Source organism: Lepisosteus oculatus, chromosome 11, assembly GCF_040954835.1.
Source record: "Lepisosteus oculatus isolate fLepOcu1 chromosome 11, fLepOcu1.hap2, whole genome shotgun sequence".
Taxonomy (NCBI): domain Eukaryota; kingdom Metazoa; phylum Chordata; class Actinopteri; order Semionotiformes; family Lepisosteidae; genus Lepisosteus; species Lepisosteus oculatus.
In genome coordinates this window covers 40,278,389-40,303,600 of record NC_090706.1, presented here as the reverse complement: position 1 = coordinate 40,303,600, position 25,212 = coordinate 40,278,389, and the positions used below count along the sequence as shown (strand labels likewise).

The window sequence follows — 25,212 nt, the reverse complement described above, 5'->3', positions numbered from 1 at the left end:
ACCAGTACCCCAGTACAATTACTAGGAACACTGTGAATATTACCTCAAACCTCAGAATGTTAATGCAATTATGGATCAATAATTGACCAAAAAAGAGAAACAAGAACGTTTTTAAACTACTTAAGAAATCGTTTATTTATATTAGGTGAACATAATCTGGGCACTCTGAACTTTAGTGAGCATGATAAGCACTGATTTACATGCTTTGTGTTGCTCTTATTATGATAAGATCATTTTGTAGCCTTCATTTTTATTGAGTATTTTTATTGTGCAAATACTTCTGAAGAAAGCTCATATTCAATATTACGATCTTTTTACTTGTTCGTCTTGGAATTAACCTCTGTCTGTACTTTTTCTATCTTTGCCTAATTAGACATACCTCTATTATGTCCTGTCCAGTGACAAAGGTGTTGAATTGTTATGAGTACTTCAGTATCTGCACTATATGTATTTCTTTTGGAACAACAGTCATAGATGACAAATGCCAGAGCATCAAATGTAGCCTCTGAATACATGACAGATATTCATTATCAAACATCGTGAAATATATTAAGTTTTACCCGCTTTTAATTTTGTGAGTGTGCAAGACTCATGAAAAATTGTAGTTTTGCGACACACTGGGTCATGTTCAATAGGCCTCCCAATTATGGTGTACCTTCCAGAACAACTGCTCTTCAAAAAGGTCACAGGAGGAAATCTGCAGGATGTCCTTGGTTTTGTGGAGTTGTGGAGATTTCCTTGTGTTCAGACCAAGTACACGGTTGGCAATGATGACCTGCAATTTTGGATGAATCGTATCCTCAAGGGAACCAAGCACAGTGTATAGAATAAGGAATTATTTAATCCACTATTTCAGGAGCCTCTCCAAATCTGAAACTGTCGGGTACAAAGGGACAACCACTAGCTGCAAAGTATTTGAATTCTTGTCAGCCCAAGGAGGTAACGTCCCTTTTAAAAGACATTATACACTATGAGTCCTGTAGCACCCGGTAGATCTCCCTTCATGCGGGCCTTTTCAAGGGATTTTTCTGCAAAACATTGCTGCCTTCTTCTTCGGTTATTTCAATGATCGGTCCGTATCAGACCTCATAATAATTGCATCTATTTTCTCCCCATAGTTTTCAGGCATGATCTAATACTTGCTGCTGACATCAAGGGTACTTCCAGAATTATTGTGAAAACAAAAGCAGGAGTTCACCCTGAAGCTATAAAGAAGGCAGTTCTGTGATTTTATTTTTGGCAATACACAACACACCGTATTAATGTATTAGTGCAATGATATAAAGCATGACCTAAAATTACAGGAAAGTATCGAATTATTTTACAATATTGCAACACATCAGCATTGCATATACAGTAGCAAAGAAGGAATGGTGTTGTGTAGACATAGAGCTATAGAATTAAAAAAGAAACTGCATACTATACTTAAACACAATATGCTATATTTAAAATATATTTCAATATGTTAAAAATAAAATGTTAAAACACATTCAAATATGGTTTGCAAATTTAAATTGATTGTTTTCCATAGAAAAACACAAATTTAGACTTCTTGACTTTCATCCATAAGACAATATTGACAAATATATACAGCATTTTGAAATATGTTTGCTTCATTATACCTTGCATTATATACCCACTTTTTTCTCTGTCTCTATAATGACTTTAAATGTAAATGCTTTATTAATGCCTAATTTAGTGTTAACAAAGAACAAGTAGAGGTTAATTTCACAGTACAAAGTAAAAGCCTCTTGAGAGCTAATAGCTTATTATGTCTGTCATTATTATTAAAATGTCATTTGCAACCTGTGAACTAAAGTGTTATGAAAAATAGTTTTTTTTAACTCAGCGCTCATAAAATGGTGTATTGTAATAATAGACATAATAAACACAATATTAATATAATTTCACATATTTTACTTTAAAACTCATTCAGCATTCAAATTATGATGGAAATGAAATTCCAAGAGGTATTTTATAGCGGCAACGAATCGGACAAAAAAATCAATATTGGACTTCATTCTTAGTGTCACAGGTCGTACTGCTACACCTGGTTGTAGTGAAAAGGCACTATTGTTAAAGTGGTGAATGGAGAGTGGAAATGACTTATGAGGGCAGTAGGCAGTCTCTGAGTAGTAATGACCAGGGAAGAGGAGCAGTGCCATGCAGGTGTGCCTTAGCTGTCACAGTCTGTTTGCACAGACCAGCGCAGTGGCCTCAAAGGCCAGACCAGCGCGTTCAGACCTCTCTCGGCTCAGGAGCCTTTGTGCTTTTGTTACAGCTGTGCAAATCTGGCCCTTAGCAAACATACGAGAATCCAGGGTCCGGCCCCATACGTTGCAGTTATAGGAATTAGTTTAAAGGTACAGGAGACTCACAGTGGGCTAGTTGCAGTGAAGAAACCAAGTTCATAGCAAGATGATTGTCTGGGATAGAAATCAGTAAGCATGATCCCAGCTGCTGCCATTTGAAGTGTTTTAAAGCATGGACTGCAAAAAAGTATTTTACCATTCTGAACCTCCTACAATGGAAGCACATTACACAACGGAAGGCAAGTTGGACTTTTTTCTTCGGCATTTCAGCAACATATTGGTACACTTTCAAGATGACATTTAACACATTTAACCACATCGTTTTTCCCAAATAACAAACAGATGCTGTTCTTTTTTTCAGAGATTCGTCATTTTTACCACTTGATCAGCAAAGACCTCCTTCAAAATAGGGACTTTGGCTTTTCATGTCTAGTGAGTGAATATTAACAAATTAATATATTTAATATTGTGGTGGCTTCAGGCTTCTACAGCTGTTTTTTGTTAGATTTGTCACATTAAATGCTTTGTTAGAAATAGGTCAAGTGTCATTCTGTTTTGCTTACATTGTCTTGCTTGACTGGTTGTATATTTAGGTCATATAAAATGTCTTCAGAATATATTTTAAGATAATACACAACGTAAATTTCCACTACAGATATTTTTTGGCTTTGCTGTACCGCAAACCACCTAACCAGAATGACTGAGAATACAGTCAGTCGTCAGTAGAATTTAATATAGTCCTCCGGGTGGAATTAACAGACACAAATAGACAGCTTGCCATCTTCTAATTGGCACCTAATTTACTGTTAACTAATTAGGTGGGGTTCTTATCACATTAAGCAGTGCAGAACTACATACTGTATCAGTCTGCTGTCTGTGTACAGTATATGCATGTTAAAGAAAGAAAAGTTTGATAGGGAAGCAATGCCAATAGAATTTCAATGTGTGTTTCTGTTTATGTGAAGGGATCACTGAAGGTTTGACAATTTAGTTGACGTTGTGCAAGTGCAAGTCCCCAACCCGAATTCCATGCGACTCCCTGTTACAGCAATAAAGTATTCCACTTGGACAATAGATCATGTCCATAGAAGCAGACAAAGCTGCTTTTGTTTTAGATATGTTGTCCACATCCATTGGTGCTTCACATGCTGTATGTCAATAGGCTGCATTTTGTTTCGTATTGAGAACTTAACCAATCTGATTAGCTGGAGATAATATTTTAATAGAGCAGAAGTAATGTTTATTCATTTTGGTTTGCCAGAACGTTGTGTCTATATGTTTAGAGTCATTGTTAAATCATTTTTATTCCTGGATTGTAGTAATTCAATTAAATTTTGATTTTTATTCCCTTCACAACATGTTGTCACAGAATGCTTTCACAGTAATTTACACAATAGGCCAAGAATACTGGTCTTTTCTTTCCTGTTAACCTTTACTGGAAAAAAAAAAACTTATTTGGATCCTGTTCCTTCAAAGTCTTTTTTTAAATTTTGATATTACTGCAACAGGGGCTTGATCTCTGAGGAGTTGTTTTCATTCCAGCTTTCTGAGAAACTTGTAGTAAAAAGAAATATTTTCAGGCTTTGCACTTCTTGCAGCAAAGGCATATCAGTTTTCAGCTGATTTCCTTTGACTGTTTCCTCAGCAAAGGTATTGATTTTGTGGGCATCTAACTGTTTGCTGACTCACCATGGAGAGAACCCAGATATTTTCCTGAATGAATACGTCTAAATACTGCTCTTCTTCAGAGTTGTTTCAGATTACAAACTTGTAATCAATAATAGGAAGTTTCCCTTCTTCAGTTTACAAAGACTTTCATGACATTTCATGACCGGCTAAGTTCCTGAGGGGCTAATGAATCTAAAAAACTGTTATATTCATTCTCTTCAAGAGCTGCAGAGCTCCAAACTGCTCAAACGCCACAGCTCATTTTCTCTGAGGCCCTGCAGGAAAGCCGTGGACGAACACTGTGCGTCACAGAGCGTTTCCTACTGTATTATGGTCACCTGTGTCTTTGTATCTACAGGTTCCTTGAGATGACCCCCACATGTGAAAGTTTTTAGATAAACTGTAAATAGGGGATATAACTTAATCAGTATCAAGAACTGAATGGCTTTGTTTTGTTGTACGTTATTGCATATATTAGTTGCAGGGTGTAAATATTAGTTTCTTGATAACACATTTATCAATGTAACAAATAATAATAATACACTCATATTATGTATTAAAATGTTATGACCCCTACCCCCAAAGACTAGAGTCTCTGCTTGGGAGGCAGCAGGTTAATCGCTTGAGGAGTGTGAGACAGACTACTATCACCTTCTGAGGCCAGAACAATCTCCAGATCTCAGTCAGCCAGAGTGCACACACTCAGCCTAAGAATGAGCAGCTGAAGGCTGTTCTGACAGAAGAACGGGGTTGGGAACGGGTTGTGCAATACAAGAGGCTCCCCGCCCAAAGTGTTCCTGCTGTGTGCAGAGGATCAAAGGTTAATCCAGGATTCCTAATAATTCTAAAAAATCAGAGGCAAGAAAACCTGTATGTTAGAGCAAAATACAGCGACAGCAACACTAAACAGGGCACAGAAAGACAATATTTAATCCTTGAATAGCAAGAACCCAGAGAATCATTCACAGTACAACAACTTTTACATTTTTGGTAACGTTTATAGTAAATTGCATTACGATGTTGCAATATCCATGTGCTGTCCAGTTGTAGAAAAATGTTTGGTTTAGGGTCTTTCATGTCTCATTACACACAGCTGCCCTGTAAGAAACCAGGCTTGACTGTGCCTGAACTCTAAACCAAGCTGTTGAGTGTGATGAGATTAAAGTAATGGACACTGCTGTGTTGGGGTCATCTCACGATAGTGCTTAGCGTTGCACCTCTTGCATATTATTTCAATGCCAATCAGAAGCTCGGTAAAGTGCCAGAAATTAAGAAAAGACCACTTTATCATGGTAAAAGGAAGAGACTTTCGGAGAAGCAGATGGGTTGTGTCATCCAGAACCATTCACAGCTTGGGACATGGTGACTGATTTTGGTCAATGTGTATTTCATAAATGTAACTGTCTTCTACGTGAATACCTGGGTCTTGATTTTTACAACATGTGAATGGATATTAACAAAATAACAGGGGGTTTTAGAATTAAAATCTTCACACGTAACAAAGATTAATATTCCAGCTTCCTAGTATGCTTCTGAGCTTTATCAGTTAATTGAGCACTTCAGGATTTAACTCAAATGCCAAATGGACAAGATTGTGTGAAGTTCCGCACTAGTTTGTAACATTTTATGTCTTCTCCTTATGTGCCACTTTTACAATGTAGCAGTATTGCTCCTTGGACTATCCTCAGGAAAAGTTTCAGTGTGTTTAAGTATGCAGATGATTTTTACAAACTGCACACCTTCACAAAGGAAAAGCTTTAATCACTTAGAAAGTCGTTGAATTTGCGTGTCGATTATCACGTTGGCAATCATTTTAGCAGCTTGGGTTCATTTTGTGGATTAAGCTCATAATTGGTTTCTTAGAGGTTGAAGATAATATACACTCATTAAAAATCACTGCACAGTGTTGAGCTTATTCCTGAATGTGCTGAAAGAAACTGAATTTCTACCTCAAAAGCCCAGAAAGATGCTTTCCTTTTTAAACTGGATTACAACTGAGTTGGACAGATTGAAATGTATCTTACATTTCTCTTTCTTTTCCACTGAGCCAAAAAGAAATATTTGAGCCAACTTTGTTTCTTGTCTTGCATTATCTGCAAAGAATGTACACTTATTTATTTGCCCTTGTATATTTAGTATAAACACAGAAATTAAACATCACTAACCTAGATAATTAATCAAGTATAAATTTACAATTTCTAAATTAATATGATGAAGAGCTTAAAGCATAGAGACAAAAAGTAATTTTACAACATTACCTTTCCTTGTAAGATAACTAATATGTTTACTTGAAAGCATAATACTGTCTGACCACCCATGGTTTGTTTTCACTGTCGGAACCACAGATATATTCTTTAAATATGCAGCACATATTTGTTTTAAAATGATCTTGTTTTTTATGCGATGAAAACATGAAGTGCAACAAACGCACGTGGGAAACAAGTATGATAAGTGGAATGTGTAAACATCTCAGCTGGAGTAAGGTCTGAAAATAAGAACACAACTGCACTCTCCAGAAACCTGCAGGCATGCCCACAGAAACACTGAGGCCTGGCTGTTCCAGACCTTTCTCCACCATTGTATAATAAGTTAAAGGCATTGGATTCTGGAAATCAAGTGAAGTATTTTTTTTCCAAATCGAGTGAATCATAGTGTGATGTCATTTCCTTTCTTTGCCCGGGGGACAAATTTATTTTCAAATGGCCTCCCAACGGTTGAGATTCTAAGCCTGCAGGAAAGTGGGACAGGGTTTAACTTCATGGCAGTGTTGTGAAATGCAGACCGCCCCATTAGTCCATCTCTAAACTGTTACACAGCTAGAAACAGGCCTCCCCTAAGGACCTGGAGTGTGCAGCCAGAACGTATTGTTTTCAGCATTTCAGAACAAGTTATGAAGGAGGCAGATTCCTCTCCCTTAATGCTGAGAGAGAACGACGTGCAGTAAGGGAAGGTTTGGTCTCATGTCCCTTTGTCGATTAGTGTACCGGTTGTTTTAAATGAAAACGCTTGTATTTCTGTTTCCAAATGTGCTTTATGCTGCCGTAACTAAGTTGCGAACTGCTTGCAAGAAGATTTTAATTATCTTGCTAACCCACAAAAATCCTCTACTGTAAACACGTGTGATTGTTCAGAGCAACAGCAGAGTGAAGAGGAAGACAAACAGACCCTGTAGTATAGTATGTTCATCACTTGTTCAGTATCTGTTGCAGTCTGGCCTAGAAGGAGACCAAAGCTTTAAAAAAATAAAATACAGAGAAAGCAATGAGTTTCAGCTGTCAATAACAAAAATTCATAGTTATTTCCGGTAAGACACACTTTCTGGATTTTACATTCAAATACGGTACATTACACATCTCTGGGGGAAGTTCTCACTCACAATTTTACAGGGGCAGGTCCGGTCATCAAATAATACGGGGGTTTTCTGAGCACCGCCAGCTCCATTAAACATACTCCAAAAATATCATGACATTGCAGATACTGTATCTCACTTCGTGTCTTGCAGCATGTAATTCATGAGCTGAATCATAATTTAACAACAAACAAGGTTGCTCAGAAACGTCATGTCAGTCCTGATCATTATTGCTTGAAAAATAATAATAAAAAGAGATAAATATCTACAGTACTTAACAGGTTGATTAACTTTACTTTATTGGCATCAAGAGCTAACGAAGAAACAGGGCAAACCTGTGTTGGGCTGGGGGGGTGGCGGAATAAAATCTCTGCCTTACAAAAACAAGTGTCTGTCAGAGAGCGCCGGTTGTGACCCTGAGGAAGGAGACTGCCCCGTGGCTGCCTGTCTGCTATTCTGGTCACCACAATAAAAAATGCTGCTGCTCTGGAATCAGCCCAGAAAAAAAGTGACCAGATACTTTTCTGGGTTCAAAGGAACATCTTACACTGACCAAACAAAGTCTCAAACAGAAAAATGAAAAGTGAATTGTTTGAGGTACAGTATTTACAATTCTAAAGGGCAAGTCAACACACTGGGCTCCTTCAGGATGAATGATGAGATGCAAACCAGTGGTCACACATGGAAACTAAAGGGAGGTGAGAAAACCAAAGGCAGGATTTTACACCCAGGGCTGTGGGACTCTACCAACATATTCTCAAAACCAATTCCATTGTTTCTTTCAAGGAGCATTTGGATGAGATCCTTGGATCGATTAACTAGCAAAAAACAAATAAGCCCAATATGGCCAGCCTCATCTCATTGGCAGTCTTTATGTTATTTAATATTTTCTGTATTTAAACTCAGTGCCTGCAGCTAAATGAAATATCACAATATGGTATACTGTATATGAATTTTCTTTTATATTTTATTTGAAGCCAATAAATGCCTTTGCATTTTGAAATCTCGGTAAGATGTTTACATCATTAGCTCTAAGCAGTGGTCTGCCTGAGTTTTAATGACATTGTTAAACACTTTGTGAGGCTGATTTTTCACTGATCACACGGCAGATTGTGGAATATTTAACAATAATAATTGCTCTTCTACCACAAAGGCTGTGCAGTGAGCCAGCTGGTTGTGTCTGGAGAGATAGTAGATTGAGAAGATGAAATAGTTCAGAGCACGAAGTTTAGCTCATGCTCAGCCAGGGGAGTATTTGTTGGTACACGGTGCTATGAACCTTAATTAATTAATGAATGCCTCATTAATGAAGCTTGAAACCAGGAACAGAACAAATGAATGCAAAAGATTTGTTTTCATGGCCTGTGGGAAATGCTGATAATATAGGTTTTGGACATGCTGAGAGTTATTTGACTTTCCAATTTGTTATTCTGTGTTCTGATAGCACAGTTGAATTAAGAGACTGCAGTGTCATTACCAGAGGGACCCAAATACTCTTCCACATTTACATTTTATGGTTCAGTGAGTAAAAGTAAAAAGAAATACAAATTCTTGACTTCTAGAGATGCTTCTCTGCTTTCGTATCAGTACAAACTATGAACAGCACAGAGTTGAGTCTGCCACTTTGTGAACTTCTCAACTTCTACTGCATTCGAAACCTTTGCTTTTAATTATTATTATGATTATTATTATAGTTATAAGTTGTTGAATTTGAACATCTCATAATGAAACATTGCCAGAGTTGTTGGTTTGATTTCTCATCGTTAGCCCTTGGACTGGCAGAACAGACAATGCTGGCAGAGGGCACTGTTGGCAGTTTCCAGCTTGGACACACTGCAGGCCCTAATTACTGTACTACTACTGCAGAACTTTCTTAGTCCTTTACCGACACCAAACAACTCTGATGGTCATATTGCTTTGTTCTTTTTTCTCTCTGAATTGCTTGTTAGGATATTAACATTTAATTTGTGAGTATACTTGTATATGGCTCGAATGACAGTGAATGTCAGTCCAAGGTGAAGTCATGGTTTAGTTAGACAGGACAGGCCTGTCAGAGCCCTGGATGACTTGCGTCTTTTCCTAAGAGCCTGATTGCTTGTGTTGATAATGAATAGAATATAGTAAATCACAAACAAACAGGACTGCCTGACAAAAGCAGAAGTAGCTTCAAGCAGGGGTCATTTTCTTTTGCAAGCCACTGAAATATCTCTCACTGCCCCTTCATAACGACATGAGAAGTGAGCATGTCTGCACAGTTGCCCAATTTTATGGGCTCCAGTCTTCAGTTCTGACAGCACTGGAGCCGTGAGGACAGAAGAAGAACTGAAGGTTGAAAACTCTTTTCCCTCAGACTATCAAATAAGACAATTCAAATGACAGTTTCCTACTCAAGGTTTTGGTGCCCTTAGACTATATTCCTGACTCTTCCTCTCTCTTGTCCCTCCCATTCTCCCCTTTTCTCAAATGCATGTGTGGCTTGTTGTGAGGACATACAATTTATAATCCTTTTCAACGTTACAGATCTAATTGTTTTGGCTGGAATCTCCAGCTTAATCCATTTAGTTTTTCCAAGTCAGTAACGTAACAGAATGCTTTGATGGCTCTGCTGCCAGTTTTCCTCTGGTTTGTCAGGAAAACAAATGTAATTGTACGCACTCAGTGGGGTCTGGATGTTCTTGGTTGCTATTTTCTTTTGATGCAGCCTGCAAAAGTATTTAGTATTAACATTCAGAGTCAGTAGAATGTATCCAGTTGTGTGGCAGTGACACAGTATACAGAAAAGGCTAAACGAATCTTGTTTAAGGCGTTTCACAATCTATTGCGTGTGTAAGAATGCATTGATTTCTAGCAATGTGCTAACTGTCATGTGTGTCTTGAGGCCCCGATTAAAAGAGAAGCAGAGGAGGAGGCAGGGCAGGGAAGAACATTATGTTGTTGGTGTTTTAGACTGTTTCCTTTTTCAAAAGCACAAGTACACGGAGACAAGGAGCCGTGTATATTGAGTGTTTCTTCTTCCTTTTGTGGCTTTGACCAGCCTCTAGTTCAACCTCGTAAACGGTTGCGTTTTTGCAGTTCTGTACCGTATTGATTTCTTTGTGCTGGGCCGGGCAGCAGTGTGGAGGAGTGGTTGGGGAGGCAGCAGTGGTCAAATCCCTTGTAAGACCCTGCTGGTGTACAGCACCCTTGGGCGAAATATCTCAGCCGGAGCGCTCCAGCAAAATGCCCCACTGAAAAAATGGAAACTCCCCAAGTCGTCACACTAAGGGCTCTATATTCTGAATGCAGGTAGATTTCAGGTAGATCATCAATTTCCCTACGGGATTAATAAAGTATTATCTATCTATTTGGAATTGGTTAGTTGAAAACAGAGAGTAAGGGGTGACTGTTTAAATTGGGTGCCAGATTAAAGGGTTACGTGAGAGGGCCTGCACAATGGGGTACTGCTGTCAATGCGTTATTAGTCTGCTGAGTACTAATAACTCAGCAGACTAATAACTGAGTACTAATAAGGAGTACTAATGAGTACTCCTGCTGAGTGAAATTCCATGTGAGCTGGTGTGACAGGCTCCACGTGGAATTAGCCACTCCTCTGGGTTGATTAAGAGGTTTTCTATAGGCAGCTAGGAGAAGAAAGGTTTCCGACTGTGTCTAGACTCCAGGCTGTGGCGGGGAGTATGAGAGCTGTACGGTTTGGAGTTTGCATTAGTAATGGATTGAGCTGGATTGCAAGACTGTGAAACTCAGTGAGCTAAGGTCACCTTAGAGAATACAGTTTATAGAGCTATAACAGGGGGTGTCACATGTGCTAGTCAGGCAGTCTTTTGGATTGAGTAGTGGCTACTATGCTGCTGTTCTGAGTGGGTCTTCAGTTTGGGGAGTACCACAGTGGTCTGTACTAGGACCACTGCTCTTCTGAATGATCAATGATTTACATTCTGACACAGATAGTAAACTAGTCCCAGTTGTTGGCAGATGATGCCAAAATTGGAGGCTTATCAAACATATAGTAGCATACTGTAAGAAGTAAAATAAATTCAGTTAAAGTTTTAGATATCATTTAAGATTGGGCAAACTCCTGACATATGTTTATTGAAGACAAGAGCAGGGTTATGCATTGAAGTAGTAGATAAACCTACAGTATAAACAAAACAGCCATCATCCAGGTGGGGCTACACATTGGTGGTGGAGGACAGGAGTCCCCACTACCTGTAAAGTGCTTTGAGTGGAGTGTCCAGAAAAATGTAAGGAGTAAATATTAAATTATTATTTATTAAGACTTAGGTGTTTACGATGACACATCTTCTAGACAGTGGTGGCGTAAACAATAAAAAAGGCAAAGAAAATTTTAGCATATTGGCAAAAGCTCCTAACTACCATACAGGCTTGATGAGCAAGCAGCTTCTCTTCTTTGTAACATTCCTTATGCGATAAGTGAGTTTGGAAACTATCTGGAATATGTTCAGTTTTTCTCATGTGCTCTTGGACGGGATTACAGTTAGTATTTGAAGTCTTTGTTACTATGTCTTTGGATGTTAAAGTATCCCTGTAAGCCAATGCACAGACTTGAGCACTGAGCTTGTTTTTTGTTTTTAGTGTGGAATTTTGCCACCTTCTAGTGAAAGAAATTTGGAGCCCGCGTCCACCTCTCTCCTGACCACTGAGAGCCCTGATCACATCACGTCAGCTGTTGGCCTTCAAAATGCAAGAGGAAATCCCCAGACATCTGTACTGCTTTATCAACATTATGAATCCCCATGTTTTAATCTGTAGCACTTCAAAGAACTTTTTTGTAACTATTCTGGAATTTTTTATCTTGCACATAAACTGCACAGAAACGGCTCAAGACAGAGCCAAGCTTTCAGCCTTTAAGTGCCAAAACAAAATCCCATCTTTTTTCTCCTCTTTTAATTAACTTTTTCCAAATACATGCTTTTGTATTTTCCAAGAGTTTGCCAAAAACTGACCTCATCAAACTTGAACAGTTGCCCTGGATATGTTTTTAATTCCTTAACCACTTTATTTACATTATAAATCAGTGTTAGTTCTTGAGTTTTACGCACGTTGACGAACAATGGCAAGGTTCAGCTTTAACCTGAAGAGAACATTTTTGTGTTTCGTCAGTACTGTATTTCTGTTTTCTGATGTACAGTGGAGCTATAAAAGCAGATTTTTAGCGATGTTGTATGCTCACATTGTACCCCTGCTATAAACAGTAGTTTCTTTAAAATAGTGGAGCCTGATGGTAGTTAGTGAACTACAATGTCTGCTCTTTTTCTCAGTGTTTTTCCCTGAAACAACCTCGTTACTAATTGCAGTCTCTCTTTATGAATATTTTGTGCACAGCTGTTCCTTCCAGAGTAATGTCTTGTCTATTTTTGTAACAGAATTTGTGTGCTTTCAAAGGTGAAGGCTTATACACAGTATATAATTTTAAAACATCTTATTTCATCGCAAATTACTAACTTCACACCTAAGAATCATAGGCTTTTCAAGTACCATAGTTAATCCTTGGTTGGCTTTGAAATTGAATGCTTCAAAATACACGTGTCTTGATAAAAACAGACTGTGTTCCTCAGCATTTAAGGACGAGCTGTGTTCTGTTGGAGATATGAAAATATTACCCTGAAGTTCTGAACAGATCCCTTCACTGAGATTTCAACCTTATCACTGTGATAAGGGAACACCATTTCTTTGAATGTATCATGTGTCAGGGAGAAAGCCGGTTATTCTCAGAATGACAGAAGCACAGTTTCAGGTCTGGTTGTGAATGAGAGGGTGTACAGTATGTGCAGGCTATATGCACTGACTGATTCACTAATTCACCCCAGCTGTTGCACAACAATGGAAAAGCGTAGGATGTCAGCCAACAAGAGTTAATTCAAGCATCTTAATATCTGGTTTAACCAGAGTTTAGTTTCCCCTATACAATGAGAGATTCCAAACTGCTCTGCCTCTCCCTTCCCTGTGCTTACCATTCATCGTAGCTCCCAAAACAAAAAGATTGGTGTCTCAGTTTAGTGTGGTGATCTAATCCCTTTGTAGCCAGGAATTTTGGCAAAATCAGGTTCAGTTTGGCCCTGAAACAAGCCGCTGACGATGTGACGATTTGCATCTCTGCACAGCTCATGCAGAAATCTTAAGTTATGCTCCTCCCTAGACCTGAAAGCCCAGTTACATCTCCGACCATCACCCAGTCTTTCATTTCAAATGCTTGCCCTGTATTATACTGTATAATATACAGAACAGATGTACCTTACAGTACATTTGAAAGTAAATGATGCCATGCGGGAGCTTTATATGTAAAGAAAATAGTGATTACAGCCTGAGATAATCAATAAAGTTCATTTTGAAGCATAAACCCAAGACTGTTAGTGATGGCCCAAGGCCATATCCAATCACAAACCTTCTGAACCATCCCTTAGTGCAAGACATTGTAAGTATAATGTGCAATAGGTGTGCCCCATCAGGTGTGTCCGTTTTTAATGCAAAAACCTAAAGAATCTACAAATTGCCGTGAATTAAGTATTCATTCCTAAAATCCAGTATGTTTCCAGGAGACATACTCCTGATGTCTGAATGACCTGCAGGGGTCCTCTGTTAAACCATAATTAAAGCCATAACCTTCTCGAAGTGAGGTATCCGGCTCTTGCCAAACCCTCTATGGATTCCACATGAAATTCTTTATGATGAGGAAGCTGGATTCATGGCTGCAGAGCAGATCGCTGTCTTGGGATTAACCTGTCATGGTGCTGTGGAATGCCCTGCCATGCTGTAAATCGAGTTTCGCAACCTTCCTGAGATGGTCAGAGCTACAGCACGTCAGTATGAATATAAAAACAAACAGTGGGTGCAGAGTTTGAAGTCTAGAATGAGCTGCATGTATGATGTTGTACCAAAATTTATACACTATTTCTGAGGACCAGCACCAGCTGAATTTGACTGTGAATGGATGTACATTATATTTGTTGGACATTCTATACATAAATGACAGCTTTTCCTAAAGTGTGCACTGATTTTTTTGCACAGATTAATAAAGCGTGGTATGGTTTTTTGTACTCCTATCCATTTCCCTTCTATATGCTGGAATCTGTGTTTGTTTTTGTACTAGATATGTGTCTTAGGAGTGAATCCAAAACGTAGGCAATAGGTACAGTAATATACGCATTACAAAGCTCTAATAAGGGGAGACTCTTTTTAAACCCTGAAAGCAGGTTAGTGAATGTCCATGCTCTTTCTAGCAAAAGTTTTTCTTCACAGTGTTTCTGTAGAAGGGAGGTGTCAGGCTTATCATGTGCCCCTACAGACATGATATGTCCACAGGGCGGGGAGGAAAGTGGCATTCATTACCATTCCATTCAAAAACAGATTCTTATCATTTAATCATCATAACATCCCTTTCCCCTTTTTCTATCACTGCTCTTCCAGAGTGAGCGCTAGGGCCCACTGTGTCTTCGCTTCCTGTCCTCTTACACTACTGTTGTTGACAAGCTTAACCATCAGAAAGTTCTCAGCTGCCCCACTACTGAGCAGGTGCATTGACACACTGTCCAGAGACAGCTGGACTGACACACTGTCCAGACACAGCTGGACTGACACACTGTCGAAACACAGCTGGACTGACACACTGTCTAAGCACAACTGCAGTGACACAGTTGGACTGATGCTCTGTCCTGATACAGCTGGACTGACACACCGTCTAAGCACAGCTGGACTGACACACTGTCCAGACACAGCTGGACTGACGCTCTGTCCAGACACAGCTGGACTGACACACTGTCCAGATGCAGTTAGACTGTCACGTACAAATCACTCTCCTGCTTATTTAATCATCATGAATTTCCAGCACTGCTGTTGTAAAAAAGAGGCCCCAGGTCACTCTAGAGAGTCTACTGTCAGAGCAGGCTTTCACATCTCAGTACCAGTTGCCTGCAGTGTACTCTACATCCATTGATTCATTTCAAACGAAGTCTTCTGGTGAATATCCTCACAGCATTTTAAAACTGATTCTCATCCTTGATAATGCCGAGCAGCCTGTTATTGAATGCAATTTGTCAAAACTGCATTCAATAACATTTATCACAATTTATCACTGTGATGAGTTGCATAAATGCAGTAATCTGAGGATTGTTGGCAAAGAATCTTCATATTTACTGCGGAGTAATTATCCAAATGTCTTGGGTTGTTACCTGATACATTCTGCAAAGAAACAAGTTTTTTTTTGTTCCCTGAGCTTATTGTTGTTACTTTAGCACTTGCCCAGATTTCTTTGTGAAGAGTAACATGTTGCTTTGATGAGTGAAGAGTTGGGTTTCATTCTGCTGTTGGTAATCCCATGCAACAGAATTGTACAGACAATTGAAACAGACAGGAGAAGTTCACGCAGGGGAATTCTGCCCACAGCTGCAGTTTCAACCTTTACGCTTTCTGGAAGTGATTGAAAACGAAACAGCTAGAGGAGGAAAACATCCTGCACACAGTGACCACAACAACAGCAACAGAAAACACATGAAAGATGGGGGTCTGTGTTCCTGGCACCAGGTCCAAGTTTCTGTGGTTGCCATGGAGACAAAGGCTTGCTAGACCTTTGTAAAAAAGCTTGAAAGTTGCTATATTAATGTTTCTCCATTGTCAATGTCTAGGCTTTCTTAGCCGAATTTGTGAGTAATAGTGTAACATGAATCAAAAGGAATATTACTGGAACCACCTCAGTGTTGTGAGGTGGACCTGCAAAATTATCTTGCCACGAGATGCTTCGATTTGGAAGCAACACGTTACATTCTCGTGTGGAAGAAACCAAGGGGACCAACAACAGAAGAATGAGGTGCTGCTTAAGAACACCTTCTGTCTTCATCCAAAGTGATTTTAATGATTCGGTTTGTTGCACAGCCCTATGAACTGCGTGTTGCTTGGACCCTTATAAAAACAATAGCAAGTGTGTATTTTGACACACCAAAGAGAGCTCCAGAAGGAAAGGAGCCTGTGGTTCTCACTGACTGTGTTCTCTCATTTGCAATGGAAGCACATGACTTTCCTGTCCCAGGTGTCTGTGTGGAGTCGGTGCTGTAGTTTCCACCCAGTTTGCAAACACGTGCAAGTATTGATTAAGACCAAAATTATCCGTTTCAGGGGTGATTCCATGCTGTTTTGTGTATTTCCTCTCGTTTGGGATGATTCTTGACTGCGTTTTAGCGCTCATCCAGTAAATACATTTGTAGAAATAAAATCGTTTTTGAACAGCTTACACGGTGGTGCACGCGTTTAAACTTGTAGCGTGCTACAGCTAGCCAAGCACGACTTTTAAAGCACGAAAAGCCAGCGAGATTTATCTGTGAACACAGCACACGTCGTCTTTACGGAGTTTGAAAACAGAAGTTCGGGAGGAGGTCAGATTCTGCGTATGAAGATCTTGCCTCCTGAGCGCCTCTTCCTTCATTGCGCTGTTTTCTCGCACTCTCCCTGTAACCCCATTCACTCCCTGCCTCTCTCCTGTTGAACAGAAGGGAAGGTCTTGTTTGCCTCATCCTTACTGGCACGTCGCCTTTCCCTCAGCTAGGCGCGGTATGCAACATGAGCTCTCAATAAATTTAGTCGTATTAACGAAAATTTCACCGGGTTACTGAACTGTCATTGGTTTTTTTTTACGTCCTGATTTGCGACTACAGCCTGACGTCATCGTGACGTCGTTCTTGCGAGTTTTAAAGCGTCTACTTCCGACTCCAGCTGCGCAATGACGCAACGTGTCGAGCCAAGTGTGAGCTGAGGTGACACTTTCTAGATTTAAACCTGAACAAGACGGCTTATGTGTATTTTGTAACAATGAGAAGGAATCTTTGTTACATTTGTTAACTGTATATATACAAAACTGTTTTGGATAGATTTGCAAAATGTTATTGTTATTAAACACTTAAAGGTAAATGTTTGAAAGATTTTGATATTATTTTATGTGTTGATAGATCTGATTTGGATAAAGGATATGTTTTTATTATTAATCTGTTCATTATTGTGGCTCAATAATTCGACCACAAAAGTAAATGGTCTGATACTGCTCCCTCTATTCATGCTTTTAAAGCTGAATTCTTTATTTAAATTCTATTCGAAATTTACAGAATCAAAAGGCAAGACATACAATGGAAATATGTAAAAAGTGTATTTTTTAGCTTTTATAATTGTGAATTACTCTGGCTGTGAAGTGTCTATTTCTGTATCTGTTTTTAATATTTTGTCTCCTTTTTTATATTCCTCGTGTTTAAATAAAAACGTGTGTTGTTGTTGTTGTTGTTTTTTTTTAAAAGAACTGTGCGCTCAGGTGAGATCGTTGGCGTCCGGGCGCAGGGGCAGTAACAGGTGAACTGACGCGCGCTCAGCGGTTCTCTGGCTCGGATCGCCAGCACCGCGCGCGCACCACTGACGCTTTGGGCACCGCTCTGAAAAACAGCGGGCCCAGTCTTCAGAGCTCAGCGAGGAATACTGCCGTGGAGCTGTTCATTGTTTGTGAGTCAGAGAAGCTTGGAATGGAGCCACGCTGCAGCAGCTCCATGCACAGACGCAGTCTGTCACTTGACGCCTATCTTTATGATTTACACACCCTTCCCCTCACATGAACAATTCTGGCTGAAGTTCACCCTCCCCTTAATATGTTTTCGGTCTAGGCTGCCATTGTCCTCTTTTCTTTTCGCATGCTTTATTGATGCAGTTTTCTTAAGCGGAGGAAAACTGCATTACACTACAATCTCATTCGATTTGTGAATCTGTTTTAGATCCGTTCAAAATGGCATGGAAGTTACATTGTGCTCAGAGCAGGTTTGCAGGCTGAAAAGTGGAAATTACATTATCGCCATTGTAATGTCAGAAAAGACACAGTCAGCAAAGCACTAAAGGGAGAAGTTTACCACGCAGACTTAAAATGGGCATTATTTGTCCTTACAAAAGAAGAACTGAAAGTTTTGCTTCTCCTTCCCTCCCCCAGCAAACTTCCTTCTTTGTGCTTTCCGTCTGGGCATTCTGGATGTCATCCAGAACAATTCAGCTTTTCAGGTTTAACGTATTCTTCTATTGTGCATCAGATTCTTTATGAATTCTAAGGATGCTCCCTCATATTCTACAGATCTAATCATTGTCCCTGCAAATACCAGGATCGATGAACATTTGACACAACTGAGACATCGTTTTCCCTTTGAGAGCTTCTGCTTCTCTTTCCTCTGTGTCCTACGGTCTCCTATACCTGTGCAGAAAACACCCGTTGTATGTATTTCTATGAAATGATCAGGGCAGCGTCTCATTAAGGGTGCGACTGAGGAGTGCAACAAAGTTCAAACGAAGATCATAAGACACCTCTTTACTTAGGGGGTTGTACTAGCTACAGAGCCATGCTGTTGAAGCCAATACTCTGATTTGTTTTAAAAAACAACTGGATGAGATCCTTGGATCAGTTAGCTGCTAGCAACCAAATAGGCTAAATGGGACCTAACTATTCCTCCACACTGCTGCTTGGTGTTTGCTGTTAGCAGATACTGGATTGCATCTGTATGAATCTTTATAAAAGCTTACTACAGTAAGATGCAAATACATTTATCTAGCTTGCTCTATATTTTGCTACACCCATTTAGCCTAGTTTTCCAGCCAGCCTTCCACTAATTGAATATACCTTCCCCTGTTTGCACTCTGTTTTATTCTACTTTAGTGAGAAAATACAGGGACGAATCTTGATAAGAGGGGAAAAAAATGTTAGAAAAGAACTCCCAGATTAAAGTCCTCAGTTTGGGGTCACATTGGTCATGAGAGCAGGAGCTGTGGAGGAGCAGAGAGGTGTCAGATCCATACATGAGCAAAACCCTCCCAGAGCTCTCCAAACAGTCTTCTGACACTTGCGGTGCAGACTATGAGAGATCAGTTCCCTCGTGCTTCAGATGTCTGCTCCTCTCCCAGTCCCTTTAACGGGCTGAGAGAGTTCAATTGGCCAGCCTCGAGGGAGCTGTATTTGAAGTACACACAGTTACAGTATTTAGTTTTCAATTCTCAGTTGATCTAAAAAGGTCATAGAAACTATTACTTTTGAAGGACATGCCATACACGGTGCTGTTAAAGAAACACTCTTTGGAAAATCGAGTCCCACTCATGTGAGCTTACACAGGAGACTGGTGGGGCACTGCAATGGCAATCGCACTGATCCTCAAAGGCTGGATTGCTGCAGGGTTCTTAGGTCTCTTTCATTCACCACTCTATAAATCCTGGGAATGATGCATAGTTTGTTCACTTCGAGAAATGCAGTTACCATTCAAACGTTTTCAGAACACCGGGTACAGAGGAGTTTGGGGAAAGAACAGTGACATCCATTCATCTCTGCATTAGTCCCTAGACTCGCAATCTCTTCTGATTTCTGAACAGGTGACTTTTTAAATGCATTACAGTCCATGACAAGGTAGTTATTTCAGAAATATAACAACACACATTCATCCTCCATAATTAGGAAAGCTCAACACCTGGGAGTGTGTGTGTGTTGCTAAAAATAGTAAAAAGGTGCTGGCCTACCTATTTAAACCACTGGCTTAGAATGTGAGAATATTAGACTGTTTGAGAAACTAACATTTATTGTGCAAGCTAAACTCTCCCCAGCTGAAGAGCTTTCCCGGTAAAAGAAGGAACACAGACTGCCAGAACTCGTGCACCAATCTGTGTGTATTATCAAAACGGAGAGAGAGCTCAGGCACGTAATGGTCTTAGTGAGTCCAGCTCAAGTGAAGAAAGTAGGCAAGGGTCAGTTCTGTGTCTGGGACTGTCAGTGTATAAACCCCCACTCTGAAGATCTGAGGCAAGAACGGCCACCGACTGAAGGTATTGTGGTGGAGGTCTGCGATGGAGCTGGACCTGGGGGTTTGACATTTGATAATGCAGAAACTGGGATTTAAGCAAGTGTGAAAATAAGCAAGGAGAGCTCAAAAGTGAGAGGAGGCCACTCAGCCCTCCTAGCCTGCTTGGTAGTTAAGTAGCTTATTGATCCCAGGCTCTCATCCAGCTGTGTCTTGAAAGAAGCCAGGGTATCAGCTTCAACAATAAGGCTGTGTAGCTTGTCCACACTTCCACAGCCCTTTAGGCAAAGAACTGGCCCCTGTTCTCCGTTCTAAATGCACCTCCGTATAGTTTCTAGTTTTGTTCTCTGGTTCATGTCTCACTGTGAAGAAGTCCACTGGAAAGACTTATAGTAAATCGGCAAATTCATGTCGCAGATTAATACATTCTGATGAACACCAGATGCATAATCCTCTGCCCTCTGTACAGAAAAACAAAATGTAGTGTAGAATTTGGCAGTACAGCAGCTGAGCTGACTGATGCACAAGGCCAAATGGTTCCTAAGCCCGAAAAATTTGTCTGATGCTTCTTGTGGAATGTGATGCGCAGGAAATTAAATAACTGCAAAAATAAGGAAAATATGTTTTTGATGTACCTTTTGAACTGGGAATCCAATTACCAACCCAGGCATTTTCAGAAACTGTTTTTTTCCTTTGAAGGATGAGCCAGGCCTTAATCTGTCCAGCACAGGGTACTGGCCAGCACTACACCCTGGACAGGATGCCAGCCATCACACTGCACACAAGCACACACTCGTGTAGAGGATGACTTAGAGACACCAGTTTAACCAGAGAGCATGGTGTGGCGGAGAACAGACAGAGACAGCACTACCTTGCTCCCCAGAATGCATGTGCATCCGTTTGTTTTATTCTTTTTTTTCCAGGGGTAAACAATCACCATGCTTTGTGGCCGATTTAAACTTGACTATACAGGTATATGTAGTTCAGGTGGGGAGTTGTGTCAGCATGCGTAGGCTGCAAAGGAACAAGTAATTGGTTTATTCCATGCTGAAAAGAAAAGAGAGAAAACACAACATTTCGAATGTGGAGCCGTCTTCGTGCGTGAGAAAGACTGGGGAGACAGCAAAGATTGAATAGCACAGGAGAACAAAAGCCGGGAGAGTGGAGGAGGCCAGAGCAGGGGAGAGGCAGAGAGGCCACTCAGGTGGTGCCAAGTGGAGAAGGGTGTGAAGTCTAAACCTACATGAGAGTAGAGAAGATCACACGAACACAAGTCTGTCATTGAGAGAAGGGGGAAGGTGTGAACCACGTTTCAATATACAGGTATATGCTTGCTTGGACTAATCTGTCCATTAGCCCAATCCTGTGTTGCATCTATGAATCTCAGGGGAAGACTGTGCACTTTGCTCTGATTGTGGAGCTTTATAGACTCTGTTTTCTTTGGGACAATTCTAGATGCCTGCGCTTTTGAGTTTTATGTTTTGTATGTATGTCCATCTTTTCAGTATGTGAATTCGATAGCCCCAGTATCGGAAGGGTACAATAATTATACTTCAGAGGCCTGATTCTTAGAGGAAATTTATGGCTCAGCTATTGTTTTTATCTTTCCCTACTGCCTGAGTCAATAGTGAGGCTCTTGTAAAATCCGTAATGTGAAACAGATGCCGATACTGTTCTCATTTGCGAGCTTGCTGTGCGTTCAAACAGTTCATTTCTGAAACTGCGAAGCAAGAAAAGGGGAAGCAGCATTTTTTGGTTTGGGTTCTTGCGCCCCTTGAAGTGTGCTGCTTTGAACCAGACACTAATGCAGCAGTATCACGGCCTGTACTGTTTGACCTTCCACCCCCCACTGTTTCTCTTCAGTATCAAATCTTCCTCATCAGGGCCACAGCCATGGCCTCGTGGCCCTCAACAGGCATGGCCTCTGTGTGTGCAGTGTATATAAGATCAGAAAAGATCACTTTATTGGCACTATGCAATTTCTTGTATTAGGATTTGTCTTTTCCAGCCACAGGCACAGATCCTTAGCCACAGAGCCACCGCTCCGCCCCTATATACATTAGATATTGTATCTGCCTTGGGAGGGGTATTAAACAAAACTCTTGGCAACTCTGAAAGTTTTATTCCCAGTGTAAACAATACTCCTTCTGCTGGAGTGATGGTCATTCAAAGGGTTTCATATTTCTGCCTCGTCCAAGGGAAATTAGCTGGAGATATGCAGCTGATCTTGCCAGATACACATTCTCAGCAATCAGTGTATCTTTCTGACTTTATTAATTGTACAGAAGTAGATTGATACAGTTGGGATATTTGCAAGAATGAGTCTCATACATTTTTTTGTCCTTTAACAGATACATTGGAGTGTGTGGATTTTGGGCACTGTCCCTCACACACACTACAAGCACTACTTTCATTTCTTTCAAATGCTATGACCTATACTTCAAAGATATTCGCTTGGGGAAAAAGGATTGATAAGGTCATTTTTTAATACAGGCTGTGGCTCTTTGCAGATGCCTGCTGGGCAATGGATTTTTTACAGAAGCTATTATTGATGTGCAAATATTGTACTCTGTTGTAGGCCTACTGCAGTGAAAGACCGACTGCAAAGAAATTGGGTTGTGAGATATAACTTTCTCAGCCTTCACAAGTTTGGCACTGTGATTCTCTTTCTACTCATTGAGACCCGTTGTCTTCTGTATAACTGTCCATTAAAGCTCCTAATTATAATTATTCCGTTACACTTATATAGTACTTTACAGTCATGGAGACTCCTCTCCACCACCAGCAGTGTGCAGCCCCTACCTGGTTGATGCGATGGCAGCCAGAGTGCGCCAATACTCTCCCCACACACCAGCTCTCAGTGGGGAGGAGAACAGAGTGATGAGGCCAGTTCAGAGATAGCGACTGTCGGAGGTGTCAAGACCTTGCAGGCTCCAGCCACCACAGATCCTGCCACCTGAGCAGTTTGGAGATCTATGATTTGAAGAAAGGAGGGGTGATGGGACCTCAGCCAGTGAGTGCATCAGGAATGCAGCAAGAGAAAAATAGGGGACAAAATGGGTTTGTAATTAAATGATTGTATTGTATTGGGAATTTGTTCTCCCATAAAAAAATGTAGGGAATTCTTAAACACTGTAGGTAGCCAGTGCAGGGATGCTAGCACAGGAGTTATGTGCCCTTCACATGAAATTAGAGTTAGCACCCAAGTGGTCAAGTTGTGAACATGTGGTACTTTGTATACAACTAAACGTGTGCAAAAAAGGCCAAAACCTGAGATTTCTTGTCAAACTGGGGAACTGCTACTCTGTATGCGCTCACATCTAAGTATATAAATCATTTCACTACAAATTTATAACCCTACTGCTAAACCTAACATAAGAAGAAACCCATGTGTTAGGTTTAGTAGTAGGGTCAGGGAAGACATTTTTAACAATAGGCTGTGTAACAGTGCTGACAGTAACTCCACAGTCCCTCGTTAGCCTAATCCTTTCCTTTCTCTCTTTCTCCACCTCAAAGTTAACCTCAAGGCATCTGCCTTCAGTCTTTTCACACCATGGCTTTACAAAATAAAACACTAATACATCTAGAGCTGAAGCGTTCACAAAAATTGCCTTGAAGGATTTTGCAGCTATTTTCCTGCAGGACAGCTTTGTGTGCTCTGTGAGCATGTTTGTCTATCAATGTGAAAAGAAATCGTGAAAAAATGTCCCTGCACAGATAGTAACATGACAAACAAATGATGAAAGGATGTCACTGTAATGTAAATAACTTTATTTTAACAAACCAGATACCTTCTTCTTTTAAATCTAAAAGTGCATGTTAGTTGTGGATCTGTCTCCACGCTGTGTTGAGCAGAGAATAGGAAGTGATAATACAGTGGGAGTCAAAATGACGTCTCCATGAAGAAAGGAGCAGGACATGTAAAACGTGTGTCCGTGTGCCCTTTGATCAGCATTGCGAGACAGTTCTACAGAGCAGATCTCACATGACGGCTGTTTCACCGGCAGACGTGTGACAAGAGCTGAATCCCGAGGATCAATGTAATGGCAGCTGAGTTGTAATCGCAATAATGAGATTCCAAATAAACTGTACAAAAATCGATGTTGGCCATTACCCACCAAGATAATAGAGCTCCTTTTCATCAAGAAATCCTGGCCTTCATCACCAGTCTTGCTGTGCCTGGGTAATTGAATCTGTTAGTCCTCGTTTCCAACTGTAGTTTTGACAACACACTCAAGCCCAGCAGGTGGTTGGAAAGGGGCTACCGGACTGAAGATCCGTTTTCTTTACAGCTTCGCGGCGTCACTCCTGATGTTCCAGCTCCAGTTTCCTTCAGGCCTGCCCTGCATTGCCTCAATGTTGCAGTACCCTGCATTGCCAGAATGTTGTGTGCCCGGAGCTTTATTTATGAAGTAAGATTTACTGGTTCTGCTTAGAGAACTGTCTTTAAAAAAAAGGGGGAAGGAGGCAGTAATTGGAGAAGTGTGCAGCATGGCCATTAAAAGCGAAAAACGGGAACAGGTTTAGCTTTCTACGTGCACCCATGACAAACCCTTTCTCTAGCCTCTTATTTATTACTCCATCCCTGAGAGGAATGGCTGTGTTTATAAATTGTGGCAGCTGAGATGCGAGGCTGCTTTTCGCTACAAGGCAGGAGGGACCGAAGTGGGATGTGATTTCCTTTCCAGGCTGGCCTGACCCCAGCTTTCTTGAAAAAAAAAAAACTTTGTTTCTGTTTTTTTTTTTTTGTTCCTACTCAGAGAAGGGTGTTAGCAAATTACATGCAGACTTTTCGCATCAAGTGTCAGTCGGAGAAGGAACTTCTCCAGGTTTGCTCTGATGGACTTCTCCTCATCGGATTTTAATGGATTAAAGTGATCTGGTTGGGGGATTTTGGTGATCACCAGGTGCTGAGGGAATGGCACAGCTGGGGAAGTCACCTCTGAGAAGATCCTTCAGCGAACACATCAAAGATTCCACCAATAAGGCTTGGGATATATTCTGGAAGAGTGCGCGAGAGAAAAGGCTTTCAGGTCAGGAAAGATTTCAGGTTGTCTTTTCATTTTTCTATTCCTTG

The 25,212-nt window shown here is 40.5% G+C and overlaps 1 protein-coding gene across 2 annotated transcripts in view; it reads left to right on the top strand.

The window, feature by feature from the left end:
• Positions 1-25,212, top strand: part of LOC102690600 (rho GTPase-activating protein 7) — a 93,913-nt gene that overhangs the window by 14,150 nt on the left and 54,551 nt on the right. Inside the window, exon 1 of one of the 2 annotated variants that reach the window (XM_006631943.3) lies at positions 24,668-25,168. The exons of the other annotated variant lie outside the window; for it this stretch is intronic. Within the exon in view, the coding sequence (XP_006632006.2) occupies positions 25,054-25,168 (115 nt within the window). The 5' untranslated portion in view covers positions 24,668-25,053. Of the gene's footprint in view, positions 1-24,667; positions 25,169-25,212 lie in introns of those variants that run through there. 2 annotated transcript variants of the gene reach the window in all.